Source organism: Liolophura sinensis, chromosome 10 (genome assembly GCF_032854445.1).
Source record: "Liolophura sinensis isolate JHLJ2023 chromosome 10, CUHK_Ljap_v2, whole genome shotgun sequence".
NCBI lineage: Eukaryota > Metazoa > Mollusca > Polyplacophora > Chitonida > Chitonidae > Liolophura > Liolophura sinensis.
The window spans coordinates 11006695-11021713 of NC_088304.1; the positions used below are offsets into that span (position 1 = coordinate 11006695).

Below are 15019 nucleotides of genomic sequence, written 5' to 3' on the forward strand. Positions count from 1 at the left end.
AGACATGCAACTGTTTGTGTTGACATTTTGTCTTTTGGCTTGTCTCTCTGTGAAGGCTTTGTCACCCAGCGGGTAAGTGTCAAAGAAACACCGCACGAAGGCGACTTTTTACCTACTCTTAAGGCAACGAAAGTTGCAAAACAACCCATTTCTTTTCGCTTCAGGCGTTATTCCTTCATTTAGGCCAATTAATACCTTGCAAGATAGTAGTCGGAAAATAATATTAAGGTTTGGGTAAGTAAGCTGAGATTACATATGTATGGTGTTAAAAGCCTCAAAAATTCAAAATGATACACTGTTTTGCTTGTTTTTAAATGCATTAAATGACTGAATTATTCGCTTTGAATGAATAACAAGTTAAGTAAAGACAATTATTTACCATGTTAAAATTCCCTTTATGAATGAAGTGTTCATTGAGGTATGCTTAAAATCTGTCCAAGGTGTATGAACTACATTAATATTTTTGAAATTTACGTGTTTATTTATAATAGCTGCACCTCCTCAGTTACTAAAAATCGATTTTTAGGCAAAACTGTAACAGGAAAGGTTTTTTATAAACGGAACACATATTTCTACACAAAAATACATTCTTTTCTGTGATATATTAGTGTGTGCCAAATGAAAGGCGAGTCAATATAGTGAGAAAAGGGCTTTGTTTTATTTAAAATTTAGCGCATTTCGTAAAACAGTTTTGATTCGTAACGAAAGTCTAATAAATAGCAATTTGCATCGCTGCATAATCCCTACTTAACCCCCACCCCACCCCACATCAGGTTGACATCATCACTTATTCAAAAATTCTTTATTTCAAAGTTGCTGAGGTGTACATAAATACAGCTGATGTATACAAGTACGCAAACTACGGAACCTCTCAAATGTTATGGGTGATGTGCACACATTATCAATGCTTCAAGCTGAGGTATGCACGTGGCGTACATCCATCTATACCTCATAGCTCCAAGAGTTGTGGATCTTTAAAGACCGTGTGGACGGTTTGAAAATGTTATTTTTCTACTTTGTACTGTACTTCATGCTGACAACTTCTTTCAAAATTCCATGCTTGTTTGTCTTGTCTTTTTGTATACTGGATAAAAGGAAAAGATAACCAAAATATAATTTCCTACTTTTTACGAACTTAAGTTATTTGTGCTTTTTCTTTTACATTCCAGCCAGAATGTTTGTAGACACACCCGAATCGAGTCGTACAGGGCCCAGGAGAGATACTATACAAAGTGCGGATTGTTCAACTGGCGAAGATGTACACGTCACAGGTTAGTAAAAGACCACCGAGACCAGGGTACCATTCTTCAAAGACATTTCTCACTTAAATTAAAACTTAAAGTACGATTTCAAAACATATATTTGATTCTTAAAAATTTTGACCACCTCTAAAAAGTTACCTGAAGATATACTCTTTAAAAAATTTTAAATTTCAAAACTTGAGAACTGTGAGGATTGAAAATTTCGATTCAGAGTGTTACTCCTGTTCAAACGGAAACCAGGAAGAAATATTAAAATGATAGAAAGAAAATCCTAAGAAAAACCATGACTCAGAGGTATTTCCGATGAATAACATCATTTAAACCCTAAAACCGAAGACTCCTGAGAAACGTAGTTTGCGTTCAGATTTTCTTGGTGTTAAATGGCAGTATTCGTTATGCGGCGTTGAATGAGCTCGACATGGCGTCGAGGAGTGCATTTATGCTAGAATGACGCTAAGAACGTTTCAAAGTACAGCGTCATTAGTTGACGATGAATAAATCTATGCGTCGAAACAGATGATCAATGATCAAACCGATCAGTGATCGCAAGGTCAATTACCAAAATGACGTTAACCACTAACTACCAAAACACTAATAAAATATATTAAATACAAAAATAGGACGGAATCATACAAAGAGAAGCAGTCAACAAATTTCAATCAAGTAGGAAAGATGCAGGGTATGTTGTAGAGGACTTGGTGAAATCCGTATTCAAACCGTGTACCATGCTAGAGTATAAGATGTCGATAATAAAATATATATCTTACTATCACTTTGATTGCAACTGTTCATATATCCAATGCGGCGATCTATTTCAACACGATGATATATTACCCTAATGATGTACAATCATGAAGCAGAATGCCAGAGACTCTAGCAGGTCAGACTATCTTCATCATTATTACTCCATCTTTCGATACCGCTACAGTGGCCTCATGGTTAGAGCGTTCGACTTGAACTCGGGAGATCTGGGATCAAACCCAGGGTCGGGTCACACCAAAGATGTTAAAAATGGTACTTGCTGCTGCCTCGCTTGGTGTTCCGCGGATAGAGCAAGGGCTGATTGGCTAGGTGTCAGTATAATGTGACTGGTTGGAATGTCATGTTTGCTGTCTTCGGTATGATACTTCAGTTACGGTAGCACTTTGGCGCCATGGGATCTGCTACAACACGACTATTTTTATGTACACACCACTAATGACTCCTCCTCGTCATAAGACTGAAAAAATGTTATGGACGACGTTAAACTCCCAAGCGTACATACATACGAACATACATACATACAAACTAAAGGATCCGTTTAATTCAGGAAAAGCTTTGTGGAAACGCCCCAGGTACTTGTGCAAACTAGAGAGACCGGTGAGTCATTTCTCAGTAAGAACTAGAATGACATGAGACTGAATGACAGTTTGTGCATCATCTGTGCTCTAATCATACCCCAAGCCACAGGCGGCCTCTACCAAACCAAGCGTGATGTTTAAGTACATGGAGATCACCAGTGACAGATCAGATAACATATACAGTACTGGCAAAGTAAATACTTCAACGGCTGGGTGTTGATATATCCAAACTGTGGAGAACTAGGCACGGTGTGCAGTCAACCCTCTAAGACACTCTGCTGGATTTCTGTTTGTCAAGAAGTTTACAAGCTATAGTTTTTCCTGTGTGAAATTTCTTTCCAGGAGAAATTAGATTTGAATGAACACCTGTTCCTAGCTCAAACAGAAACAACTGATCTCATTGGTACTAAGCTTTTCTAGCTCTACTTTAAAAGTAGTCAGGGCAGAATGAAGGCAGATTACCATCAAATCTGGTTCTCTGCAAATCAATGTTGTCAACGCCTGCTTAATCGAACATAGGAGTGATTTTTGGTCACATTTCTATATCATGTATTTTCACTTGTGTCAAAACACGTCTACACGTATCAAACGTGAAACCTAGGGTCTTATTCTCGTATCTGGTGTGAAGTGGGATGTGATTTCTAATATCATCTAATCTTTCTGACGTTTACCTCTAATGGAACTGGGTGTTACAGTTAATAAATCTGTCTTCTTTCTTGACATGCAAGTTAGAAGCTCCTGTAAAATCTTTTTTGATATAAATCTGCTGGACATTTTAGTTCCCTCTTTCAAATATGGTCTTAAAGTTCCTACATGCTGTTTGACGTAAACTTCCTAGGCTGCTCATTTTCCTGTTTTACATAAATCTATGCGTCGAAACAGACATTTGTAAACCAGCCGTCAGCCAATAAGGACGTCCTACATCAATAATCACAAGGTCAATTCCCCAACACGACGTATAACACAAACCACCAAAGAACTAAGAAAGTGTATAAAGTACAAAAATAGGACGGAATCATGTAGAGGGTACGTTTTAGAGGACTGTGTAAAATCAGTATTCAAATCGTGTACCATGCTGGAATATTAGTCGATAACAAAATGTGTATCTCAGTTGCGCATTGATTGCAACTGTTCATGTATCCAACGTGGGAAGCTAATTTATCACGGTGAATATACCGACCCTAAAAGCGGGTTAATCGGAATTATACACAATCATGCAGCGGAGCATCATAAAATATTGGGGCTGTTACACCCGTAATGAATAAACTAATTGGGCTTCATATTTTCCATATCATAAAATAAGGTTGGATTCGTTGTATTGCCATATGTTATTATATATTACTGTTAAATTCGTAGGAACGTAGTTCGTACCAGAACAGCCGTGGACTATAGGTGTTGCTCCGGATGGAACAGTGCTGACAACATTCACTGTAAAAGAGGTAAGAGTTTATTTTCATACGCCCCCGCCATTAGGCAGAGCCAATTACGCTTTACTGACATTTGTCCTTTTTTGCTGTTGTCATGGAAACCAGATAGCTAATTTTCTTATATATTCTGTATAAATAGACATTGTTTCCTGCCTGGACTATAACTCCTAGTTTCCCTCATAGAGTTTTAATTTTTTCATGGATACACCGATGACGATGTGTCGCGACTCACATTTGTACATTTTTGCGGCTGTCATGGTAACCAGGTAACAGTTTTTCAAATATATTCTTTGACTTTGTGTCCGGGCTACAACTCTAACTGTTTTCCGCATAAAGTTTTCATAATTGTCCTCTTGCGCGGTTGTCATGGTAACCACATACCTATCATCAACACCCATTAAGATTCCCCTCAGAGTTTATACATACCACAATCCTGCTGGTTTTCTATTATACGTTTTAAAGAAATGGATCTATTGGGGCGCATGTTGTGTTCACCTGAACTCTTGTTAAACAGCAGATATATAAATGCTGGATTATGGTGTTAAACAGCAGATATATAAAGAAGTGGTTTTGTGATATGACTGTGTACCTTAACCTTAACGCAAAGCCATACGTAATTTTCCTTTCTGTGTTACCGTTACCAGCGATATGTACTGGATCCGCCCCAGGAACTTGTTCAAACGGTGGTGTTTGCGTCCGGCCCACAGTTTGCAGATGCAGGGGGGGATTTGGCCAACCTAACTGTAAAGGTGAAGTCAATGTAAAACAAGAAAGTATATTTACACGCTTAAACGAGTAAGCAGATGATGTACTAGTGTTTGATAGATTATGTACTCGGTGTGAGTAAATGGTGGACGAGATATCGATCCGTCTGTTGTTATTCATATATTTTTCTCATCCACTTTCTGTAATATCCTCACATTCACAAGGAAACACCTTTGGTAGCAGATCGATATGAAATTGAAGGCAACCGTATGTCCTCCCCAAAAATATAAAGTCAAGTATTCGTAGTTTTAAACCATTGTATTATTAAACTGAAACAGCCACTTTCTGCTGTTATCTCTGGAAGTATCAGGGAGACAGGCGGAAGGCGGTCTATGTGAAAAAGGGATTTTTTTTTTGTAGGCCTAAACGGCTTATAATCATTTGATAATAAATTGCCAGACCCTTTTGTTTTCTCTATTACATGTGAGGAAAACACAGTATTTTGAGTATTTCTAAATGACCATTCGCAAAATATCACACTATTACTGTCTTCCGTACTCTAGTATTTTATATTATATTACGTAAACAAGAATTTCGCTGTTTCCATAACAAAATTAAAATCTTGTCTTAAAGGTAGATATCCAACTAAATTTGCCGCTCTTTCTGAAACTTTCTGAGCAATTCCACCTATCAAGAGCTTATTCCTAAAACCCGCAGTTTAAATAGTACAGTGACCCCAACGCAGATAATTCGGTCCGGCCATTAATCACTACAGATCAAACGGATAATATTGTCTATTTCCCACTTGTTGTCTAATAATAATTATGTTCTTGACAAAGAATCGCGTTAAAAAATCATGGTTCCGGGCCCCATTCGATTCACCGCAGAAGTTTAATTAAGTGCTTCCATAGTGCTGGGCCGCTTTGCGTTCTAGTGGCTAGAGCTACCGTCACAAAGTCAGGAGGCCTGGGATAAAACCCGGGCCAGGTCGCATGCTAAAGACTTTAAAATGATGCCTCTTGTAGCCTCACTTGGCGCTCGACACTGAAAGATTGGGGCAATGAAACGTGACAGGTTCACCCGGTGCAGGTATAATGTACATGCAAATATTGGATGGGATGTTATGTCTGGTGTCTTCGGCATGATACATGTACACTGAACAAAAAAATTTCACCTGGGTTACTGTGTGTTCCAAACATACACATACAGTACAAAGTGTGTTGCTAGTGAATAGGCATCAAGGTGCGTTTGATGTGGCCACCACAGCCAACAGTAGTATGACTGTAACAGCTTTAGGTGCGACTCCCTGACAGCGCGTGCATACATACTTATACATGTAAACAAGCTTGCGTGTCAGTCGGCTCCTGATGGGAAGAATGTGTTTGTGGGCACTGTGTAAGGAAGCACGAATGGCAAACAAACTAAGCTTTGTTGTTCGTGCTATTCAAGGTCACAGTGACCCGTGCTTCATTTGATATCTGGAAGATATCAGCCTACTATAAGCCTTTCCTTACATACTCCTTGAACAATGTCACTGAAGCTATGGTGATGTCAATCTATGTGTTGAATCAGACATTCGTATACCAGCCGTCAACCAATAAGGACGTTCCCGGCCCCAATAATGCTAAGGCTAATTCCCAAAACGACGTATAACAAAGCACCGAAGAACTAAGAACGTATATAAACTACGAAAATAAAGTGTTGGAAAGACGCAAGGTATGGTCTAGGCGACTGAGTGAAATCAGTATTCAAATCCTGTACCATGCTAGAATATAAGTTATCGATAACAAAATATGTATCTCAGTTGGGCTTTGATTGAACTGTTCATATATCTAATTCAACACGATGAATATAAAGGCCCTAGCCCCGGATTAAGCGAAATTAGACTCAATCAGGAAAAACTTAACTATGTGTGCAATGTACGGATGTGACATATGAGAAGTCATCTAGCATATTGGTATGTTGGTATGACCGGTGCATAGAGTGTTAAATTAATTTTTTTTATTCCAGATATAGATGAATGCTTGCTAAACACAGATGACTGTCAGCAGGTTTGCGTAAACACAATCGGATCGTTCAGATGCGATTGTCGTCCAGGTTATGGACTTTTGGCTGATAGGAAGAACTGCAAGCGTAAGTTTAAACAACAATAACTTTCAATGGCTTTGTACAAATGTACCATAATCGGGTATTGAACATGTACAATAGATATGAATGTCTGCTATACGTGAGCAAGTACTCCTCTGTACCTCAACCTGTAAGGTCAGGTGTTTTATAAATAGTAACTTAAAGGCTAGGTTGTGGCCTTGCGTCAAGTATAGTGTTGGAGACATAGCGATGGTGTATAGTTGGTTCGAGCTTCCACATGTAGTTAAGTGTGGCATGTGCGAAGTACCAAGTCAAGATTTCTCAACTCCCTGCTCTCTTACGTCACAAAAAATACCTGACCGCCGCCATGTAAACGGCATGAGCCTCTGTACGATGTCATAGTTATTTACTCATTTGATTGTTATTTAATGTCACATTGAAAAAAATTTGTAATCAAACGATAGCTGTCATTTTTATGAATGGAGGGAACCTCAATGTGCTGAGTAAACCACATAGTTTTAAACAACAAGTGGCCTTCAAGGTCGCACGAACAGTTTAAATTGTGGGCCGAAGTTCTAGTTTGGCAAGTTTAAAATCCGCATTTCTGACGAGATCTATAAATATGAGCGGGCAGACAGTGGCAGACAGTGGATAGTCCAGGCATGAATTCCATATCAAAGATCAAATTCGTAGTCCATTAATGAGTTCCAGGTCAAATAACAATTAAACAAGGTATCTCAGTCGCACTTTGATTGCAGCTGTTCATAAAGGCATCATGCAGATGTAATGAGCATGGCTCTTGTTGTCGTGAACTGCAATTGATAATTGTTAGGGTATGCTAATTTGTAACATGTGGCCACTGAACTGAAATTAAAAGGCTGATTATTATTTGATTGTTGTGCGAGGTGAAGAGTATTTCCGAAAGCTACACTTGTGGTGAATTGATTCCCCCACTTGACAGTGTCTAATGCAAAAAAGATATCTCAGTGTGATTGGAGCAGGCCGCTATGTTTCGGTTTTATGACATATATACATCGCAAGCCAGGATATAAACTCTCCTCTGTGTATGTTTGGGAGCTTGTTCGCCATACAACAGGAAAGTGGTGTAAAACAGAACTGAGAAAGGAACTGGTCTTCCGAAGGTGTCAGTAGTCGTATATATGGTCTGTTTCTCTTCTTGAGATACACAGTGTTATGCACTGGAACCCAGTCCCCGCCTTGTCTTTTCAAATCCTTTGAACGGGAAATACTAAAAACATTTTCCATTACCTTATGGAGGCCAAGTAGGAATGCCGTGATTCATTATGTGCGTATTGTTTAGTTAGGTCCATTTAATTGCGTAGAGTTGTACTGGGTCATGTTGCAAGCTGTGGTTTAGCCACGTGTAACTCAAACAACAACTTAAAACTAGATACTTTTTGGGCAAAGGAATGCATGTTTGAGACAATGTTTGAATATATAGAGCAAAGCGTTTCACTGAGATCGCGTTCGTTTTTTTTTTTTCATAGCGGTGTGCAACGGCCTTACTCCGGGGATATGTGCCAACGGGGGAACGTGTGTGCGACCTGGCGTTTGTCAATGTCGGACAGGATACGCTCTGCCTCGATGTGACGGTGAGTACAATTTATGATTGTTCTCTTTAATAAACCAGTCTCCGATCGTGCGTGGATAGGTCTGCCAGTAACCTGTGTAATGCTGGTTGCAGTCGTATAGGCGAAATATTCTTGAGTACAGCCTAAATCACCAATCAAATCAGCAAATATACATAGGACCTAATACGGTAAGGTGGAGAATCAGCTTAAGACAGGTGCAATAAAAAAGTGCGAATTTCAAAAATCCAAGCACGTCAGCCCGGCTTGATGACCACCAATGCGATATCTGTGAGTTCAAGTCCAGCTTATCCTTACTTCCTCTCAGGCAGTACGTGGGAAGGTCTTACAGCAACCTGCGTATGGTTGTGGGTTTCCCCCGGGCTATGCCAGGTTTCTACCGACTCTAATGCTGGCCGCCGTCGTATAAGTGAAATATTCTTGACTACGGCGTGAAAAACCAATCAAATTAATTAATTATAAAAATTATAGGCGCAACCAATATAGCTCACCTCACACGTTCAGACAACAGTACATTCTATCCAGTCAGTTTGTTTTGCAAAAGCATCAGTCTGTCGGATTGTTGTTATCTGCCAGGCCACACTGGAGACGATAAGCCTACATGAAACTGACACAGCAATGACCAATTGAAACTGACCATTTGTGTACAAAATGATGCGCGGAACTGGAGCAAACACACAACCCGGTGTACACGACCGAGATGGAAACCACATTTCTTAGGACTAAGTTACTCTTAGTCATTATTTTTGTTATTTTTGTTTTAGTGTGATTGGATGTTAAATGTGATGATAGCAGAGCATTTTGAGTAATTCTATACCAGTGAGGTCTAATAAACTGCAATTTACGTCACTGCATGTTTATTACGTAATTCTGCTTAAGCCATTGTATTAGGGGGCGTAGAATTTGCTACTGTTTATGCGTTACATGAACAGTTAGAACAAAGCCCTGGCTGAGGTAAACTGACAAGAGACCGTATTTTACCGGTTACGTGTAACCATCTGCCATTTACATGTATCACACCCTTGTCGCTGCTCTTGTCCTACCCTCTATGCTGTACGTCTTTAATGATATTAAAACGATTGGCTGTCCGCACCAGCAAACGTCACGTCATTCAAGACACCCCAAAAACAATTGTTTCTCAGGATAATTTGTTGTTGATTTTTCAGATGTAAATGAGTGTCTGATAAAAAATGGTGGATGCAGCCAAACATGCCAGAACCTCCAAGGGTCTTACCGCTGCCGATGTAGGAGTGGCTACGCGTTGCTAAGCGATGGGAAATCGTGTAAACGTAGGTTAACTTTTTGTGACATTTGTTCTGATATGGTAAGTCCCAGTCAAAAAGAGGATTTTTTCCCTAAAGGTTTAAGATGAAGATAAGCAGTGTGTGGTAAATGCTACGATTGTTATCTTTGGGGGTAATACTTTATGTAAATTATTTACACATTATTTAATAATTTAAGCATTACAATCTGTTTGTTTTTTTGGATATGAATATTTTCTCCGTCTCTTTAATTAGTAGAATAAGAGTGTAAGGGTAAGAACAACACGTTCGAAACTGCAGTCGGAATACAAACAAGTAGAAAGGTTCATTTGTTACATGTATTTTTCGTTCTTGTCGTCTTGGCTGTCATTCAATAGCACTTTGTCACGGCGCTCCAATTGGGACCTGTCAAAATGGTGGAACCTGTGTGCAACCCGATGTTTGCGCTTGCCCAACAGGTTTTGCAGCCCCCAGATGTGATGGTAAGTCAGCCGACGTTTCGAACAGACGAATTCATTTAGAAAATTAACTGTATATTTTGATATTAGGTCGTGTCTACATTTCTACTTCTTTGAAATCTAATGATGACACCGGCCCATGACATGATAGCACGAGGCGTCTCAGGATGATGGCACGATAGCACCAGGCGTCTCGGCATGATGCCACTAAGGGACGGCGGTAGGGCACGAAGCAGTGATACCCGGGCACAGAGCGACACGATTGTACAGAAGGATTGCACGACAGGAAGAAAGGATAGCACGACAGCATAAACGGATTACACAATGGCAGAAAGCGATGCCACGATTGTACGTCCGAATTCCATTTTTTCGTGAAAAAGGACGTGCGAGAAAAATAACTCACTCCAGGGCTCATATCAGGAACAACTACTGACAATAATTCCTATACAGAACTAATACTGAAAAATTAACAACTTCAGAAACCGATTTTTAATCTACAAGTCGTAAATGGTGCTGTAATTGCAAGTGTTCAAAATGTAATACAGAACAGAGTAAAACAAGAGCAGCGACAACATAATGTGATAGTTGGCAAATGGCCACATCAAGTCAGAAATCAGAAGATTTGTCAGGTATCTGCCGAAAGGCGGTGGTTTTCTCTGGCCTTTGGAGGTTTCTTTCACGAATTACCTCACCGAGGAAAACGACTGAGATATTTTTCAGTTCGGTTTTGAACCAAAACATCCTTAATAGCAAGTATGAACATATGTCCTGTGTAGATGTAATGCAGTTGATTGTATTTACCCCGGAGGACTACTTTTTCAGATGTCAACGAGTGTAACACGAATAACGGTGGCTGTAGTCAGACGTGTACGAACACTCACGGGTCATACCGGTGCAGCTGTGAGCCTGGATACGGGTTGGTGAACGGGAGTCTGTGTAAACGTGAGTATCATTATACAATCAGAACGTTTAGGGTGATATGTATGTCTGTAACAATCATATGTATCCCCTACACAGAGTAAAGTGATGTTTGTGTCTCTTTTGGTGATCAGTCAGTAACTTTTACGTGAACAAGTTGCATGAGTCTTCTATAGCTATAAGGAGACCAAGACCAAATATGTCTTGTAAATATTTATCATTACATAAATAAAGACGTATAGCGTAGAAAGTAATAACGGAGAAGCGAACGACAAATAATATGGTCACATAGAATTACACGTAATAATATGGTCATACATAATAATATGGTCACACGTAATAAGTCACATTGCCCTTTTGACAAGTTACGTTAATCAGGGTTTTATTCTTACCCGAATTATGACTTGAATATTGAAAGTGGAGCTGATTGTCGGTTGCCATGGTATAAGTTAGTCACAATATAATTGGTTATCTTGATTTTGTTCGTCAGGATGCTTTTTAACTGTCAAGATGACTGGCTTATGTATATTATGTACAGGTAATGGTTTTCAATTCCGGCATATCACCTGTCTGTTGCAGCGATCTGTTTCCGCGGTGCCCCTGGGACGTGCCCAAATGGGGGAAGATGTCTAAGCCCCGACAGGTGCTCCTGTCCCAGGGGGTTTTCCGGTTCACCCTGTTCAGGTAGGTAAAGTTATCTTCAAGTCATTTACCGAGAATGCTTCGAGGACAAAAGAGTATTAATTGAAATATTATTTGCGGACACTTTGAGAAATGCCCATATTTTATTCATTCATTTTGTTTTACCCCTGTTCAGTATTACCGCAGTAACGTATGCAGTCACATTTATCATCATAAGAACACTTTCAGTATTGGCCCTGAGAGTAAGTACAATCGATCAGAAAGTTAAAGGTTCCTTTGTCGTCGAGGGGGTCAGCACGCCAGCAATGACCCAGGAGCCTAATACCAATGCAATCGCTCTCAGTTTATTTATTTATTTATTTGATTGGTGTTTTACGCCGTACTCAAGAATATTTCACTTATGCGACGGCGGCCAAGATTATGGTGGGAGGAAACCGGGCAGAGACCGGGGGAACCCACGACCATCCGCAGGTCCCACGTACGGCCGGAGAGGAAGCCAGCATGAGCTAGACTTGAACTCACAGTGACTGCATTGGTGAGAGACTCGTGGGTCATTACGCTGCGCTATCGCGCTAACCAACTGAGACACAGAGGCACTCCTTTGTACTGAGGGAAGTGGACTAAGGAAGGACTAACAAATAGACAAATACATAAGCGAAAGTTTGAGGACAAAAGCACATCGGAATTAGAGAATATTTATGATTGATTATGTATGTCTTACAAAGATAATCCCTGTTTTAGATATAAACGAGTGCCTCCAAAACAATGGTGGATGCTCGGGCACTTGCACGAACACACAGGGATCCTTCACATGCAACTGTCGCCATGGTTACCAGCTTGCTGCGGACATGCGCACCTGTAAAGGTAATATTGGAATTTTTCCGTATAATCTACCTAGTGAACTCGTGGCTGACGATGTCTACATAATGTAGCTGCCGAACCTATCAAGTTGTCTGTATAATCTATCAGGTGAACTCGTGACTGACGATGTCTACATAATGTAACTGGAGAACCTATCAAAGTGTCTGCATAATCTACCTGGTGAACTAATGGCTGATGGTGTCTACATAATGTAATTGCAGAACCTATCAAGGTACTTTTATAATCTATCTGGTGAACTCATGGCTGACGGTGTCTACATAATGTACCTGCACAAACTATGAAGGTGTTTGTACAATCTACTGGGTGAACTCCTGGCTAACGGTGTCTACATAATGTACCCGCAGGACCTATCATGGTGTCTGTATAATCTGAACTCGTGATTTACGGTACAGAAATGCTCAGACTTTGATGCCTGACCTGCCACCCTAAAATTCAAAATATTGGGCATGGAATATCTTGAATACTGTATATGAATCGAAAGCAAATGTTATAATATTGTCAAGCTCTCGCCAGCCTAGATATAAGCATTATCAATGCAAAGGCCTTCGTAAATTGGAAAGGTATACGTAGGCCTACATGTATATTGTTACGTTTCGGACAAATGACTACGGTTGTAAGAACGGAATCACTCGGTCAGCCTGAATCCTGTATTTCTGTTAAGTCGCGTAGGCGTATAAGTGAACGCACCTGTGGGTGTGGACAAACACGATTCCTGCATTTAATGTACATATACAGAAAGCAACTTACCGAAAGGTAGTGGCAGTTAATCTGGTAACTTATCATTATTAATTATCATTTCAGCAATCTGCCAGGGACTTCCAGCTGGCACATGTCGTAATGGTGGTACCTGTGTTCAGCCAGGTGTGTGTGAATGTCCGGGTGGATTCTCTGCGCCTGCTTGCAACGGTAAGAAACAAGTTACAATTCTGTTTTGAAAAGTGACTAAAGTTGCAGATTTTCGTTGAACACTCAGCTCTCATATGATAGCTAGCACAGGGAACATATTTCATTTCATTATAATGGTCTGTTTTTCACAAAATGTGGAAAAAATTATTAGTGACGATCTGGCGGACGGACAGACGAAGTGTAAACGTGTATCTATAATTCAGAACAGACATTCATATACCAGCCGTCAACCAATGAGGACGTTTGTGGTCATTAATCACAGACCACAAAGGAACTAAGGAAGTATATAAAGTACGAAAATCTGCCAGAATCATGCAAAGAGAAGCAGTCTACAGTTTTTTATGATGTTAGAAAGACACAAAGTATGTTCTTGGCGATTTAGTGAAATCAGTATTTAAATCATGCACAATGATAGAATATAAGTTGTCGATAACAAATGATTGCAAATGTTCATACACCCGTGGGAATCTAATTCGACATGATGAATATACAGCCCGAAGTCCCGGTTTAAACGGAATTAGATATACAGCAGAGGCATATGCGATCGTGTAAGGTGAATGTTAACTAATTATTTCAAAGCCGGAAAATCAAGTTTATATATAAGAACTGTCAAGCCAAAAGCTTATCGGCATACTTTGTCCCTTCTATTCATCCAGAAGCGTAAATGCACAGTTCATAGCAGTATGAGTTATACAGTTCACAAAGAGATAAAGATTTGAAACCCAGGCGTCCCACCATGACTTTTTACTATCGTCTTTTTTTTGTTATGTCCTCATTTTAACATCAATGCGTTGAAATTCGGACAGTCGAGACGCGCCATAGGAATTTACTCATATACCTTCTTTTTCATGAAACTTTTGTTGGAAATCAGGAGTGAATTGTAATTCTGTATATTTGATACCCACACAAAAGAATTTATTTTCAGAGATCAGGTTTGTTGCATCTTGTTGTACCCCAAAGTGTACACCTGCAAGTCCTCAATACAACATAAACCCGTTCTCAGCTTAGGGTTAGAAAGAATTTAAACAGGTCAAACCAGGCATTGAATACCCATACATAAGATATGCCCAAGAAACCCGTATTCTTTTCATGTAATGAGGGGAAGTGTTCTGGGTCTGGTTGACCTCATTCGACTCTGCCGACAGCCTTGCTGTGTATAAGTCGTATAACATTGCCTGTGCAAATAGTAGCCCGGCAACTTATATATAACCAATCGACAATGTTGAGACCTACTTCCCTATGCAGTCTTGTGCAACTTGATACAGGCTGGCTGTGTTAGGAATCCAGCCAGCAGATAAAGAATGTAACTCAAAACGACGAGCAATGAATTGCAGTTGTACACCCTGTTGAAATTTTGTGTAAAGATTTACATAATTGTGCACAACCTGTATAGATTTTGTGTAATTGTGTATTTAAAACAGTAAACGTTTCATTAATATGGTCAAATGATGCCCACATTGACTTACCTATAGGTAAACATCCACGCCATTCCTTTAAAATATGTAATACTCATGTTTTC

General features: G+C 39.7%; 1 protein-coding gene across 1 annotated transcript in view; it reads left to right on the forward strand.

The window, feature by feature from the left end:
- Positions 1 to 15019, forward strand: part of LOC135476877 (uncharacterized) — a 27764-nt gene continuing 12745 nt past the window's right edge. Inside the window, exons 1-12 of the mRNA XM_064757021.1 lie at positions 1 to 72; positions 1170 to 1271; positions 3959 to 4041; positions 4674 to 4778; positions 6745 to 6867; positions 8331 to 8435; positions 9599 to 9721; positions 10072 to 10176; positions 10975 to 11094; positions 11650 to 11754; positions 12454 to 12576; positions 13396 to 13500. Coding sequence (XP_064613091.1) covers positions 5 to 72; positions 1170 to 1271; positions 3959 to 4041; positions 4674 to 4778; positions 6745 to 6867; positions 8331 to 8435; positions 9599 to 9721; positions 10072 to 10176; positions 10975 to 11094; positions 11650 to 11754; positions 12454 to 12576; positions 13396 to 13500 — 1267 coding nt within the window. The 5' untranslated portion in view covers positions 1 to 4. The remainder of the gene's footprint in view (positions 73 to 1169; positions 1272 to 3958; positions 4042 to 4673; positions 4779 to 6744; positions 6868 to 8330; positions 8436 to 9598; positions 9722 to 10071; positions 10177 to 10974; positions 11095 to 11649; positions 11755 to 12453; positions 12577 to 13395; positions 13501 to 15019) is intronic.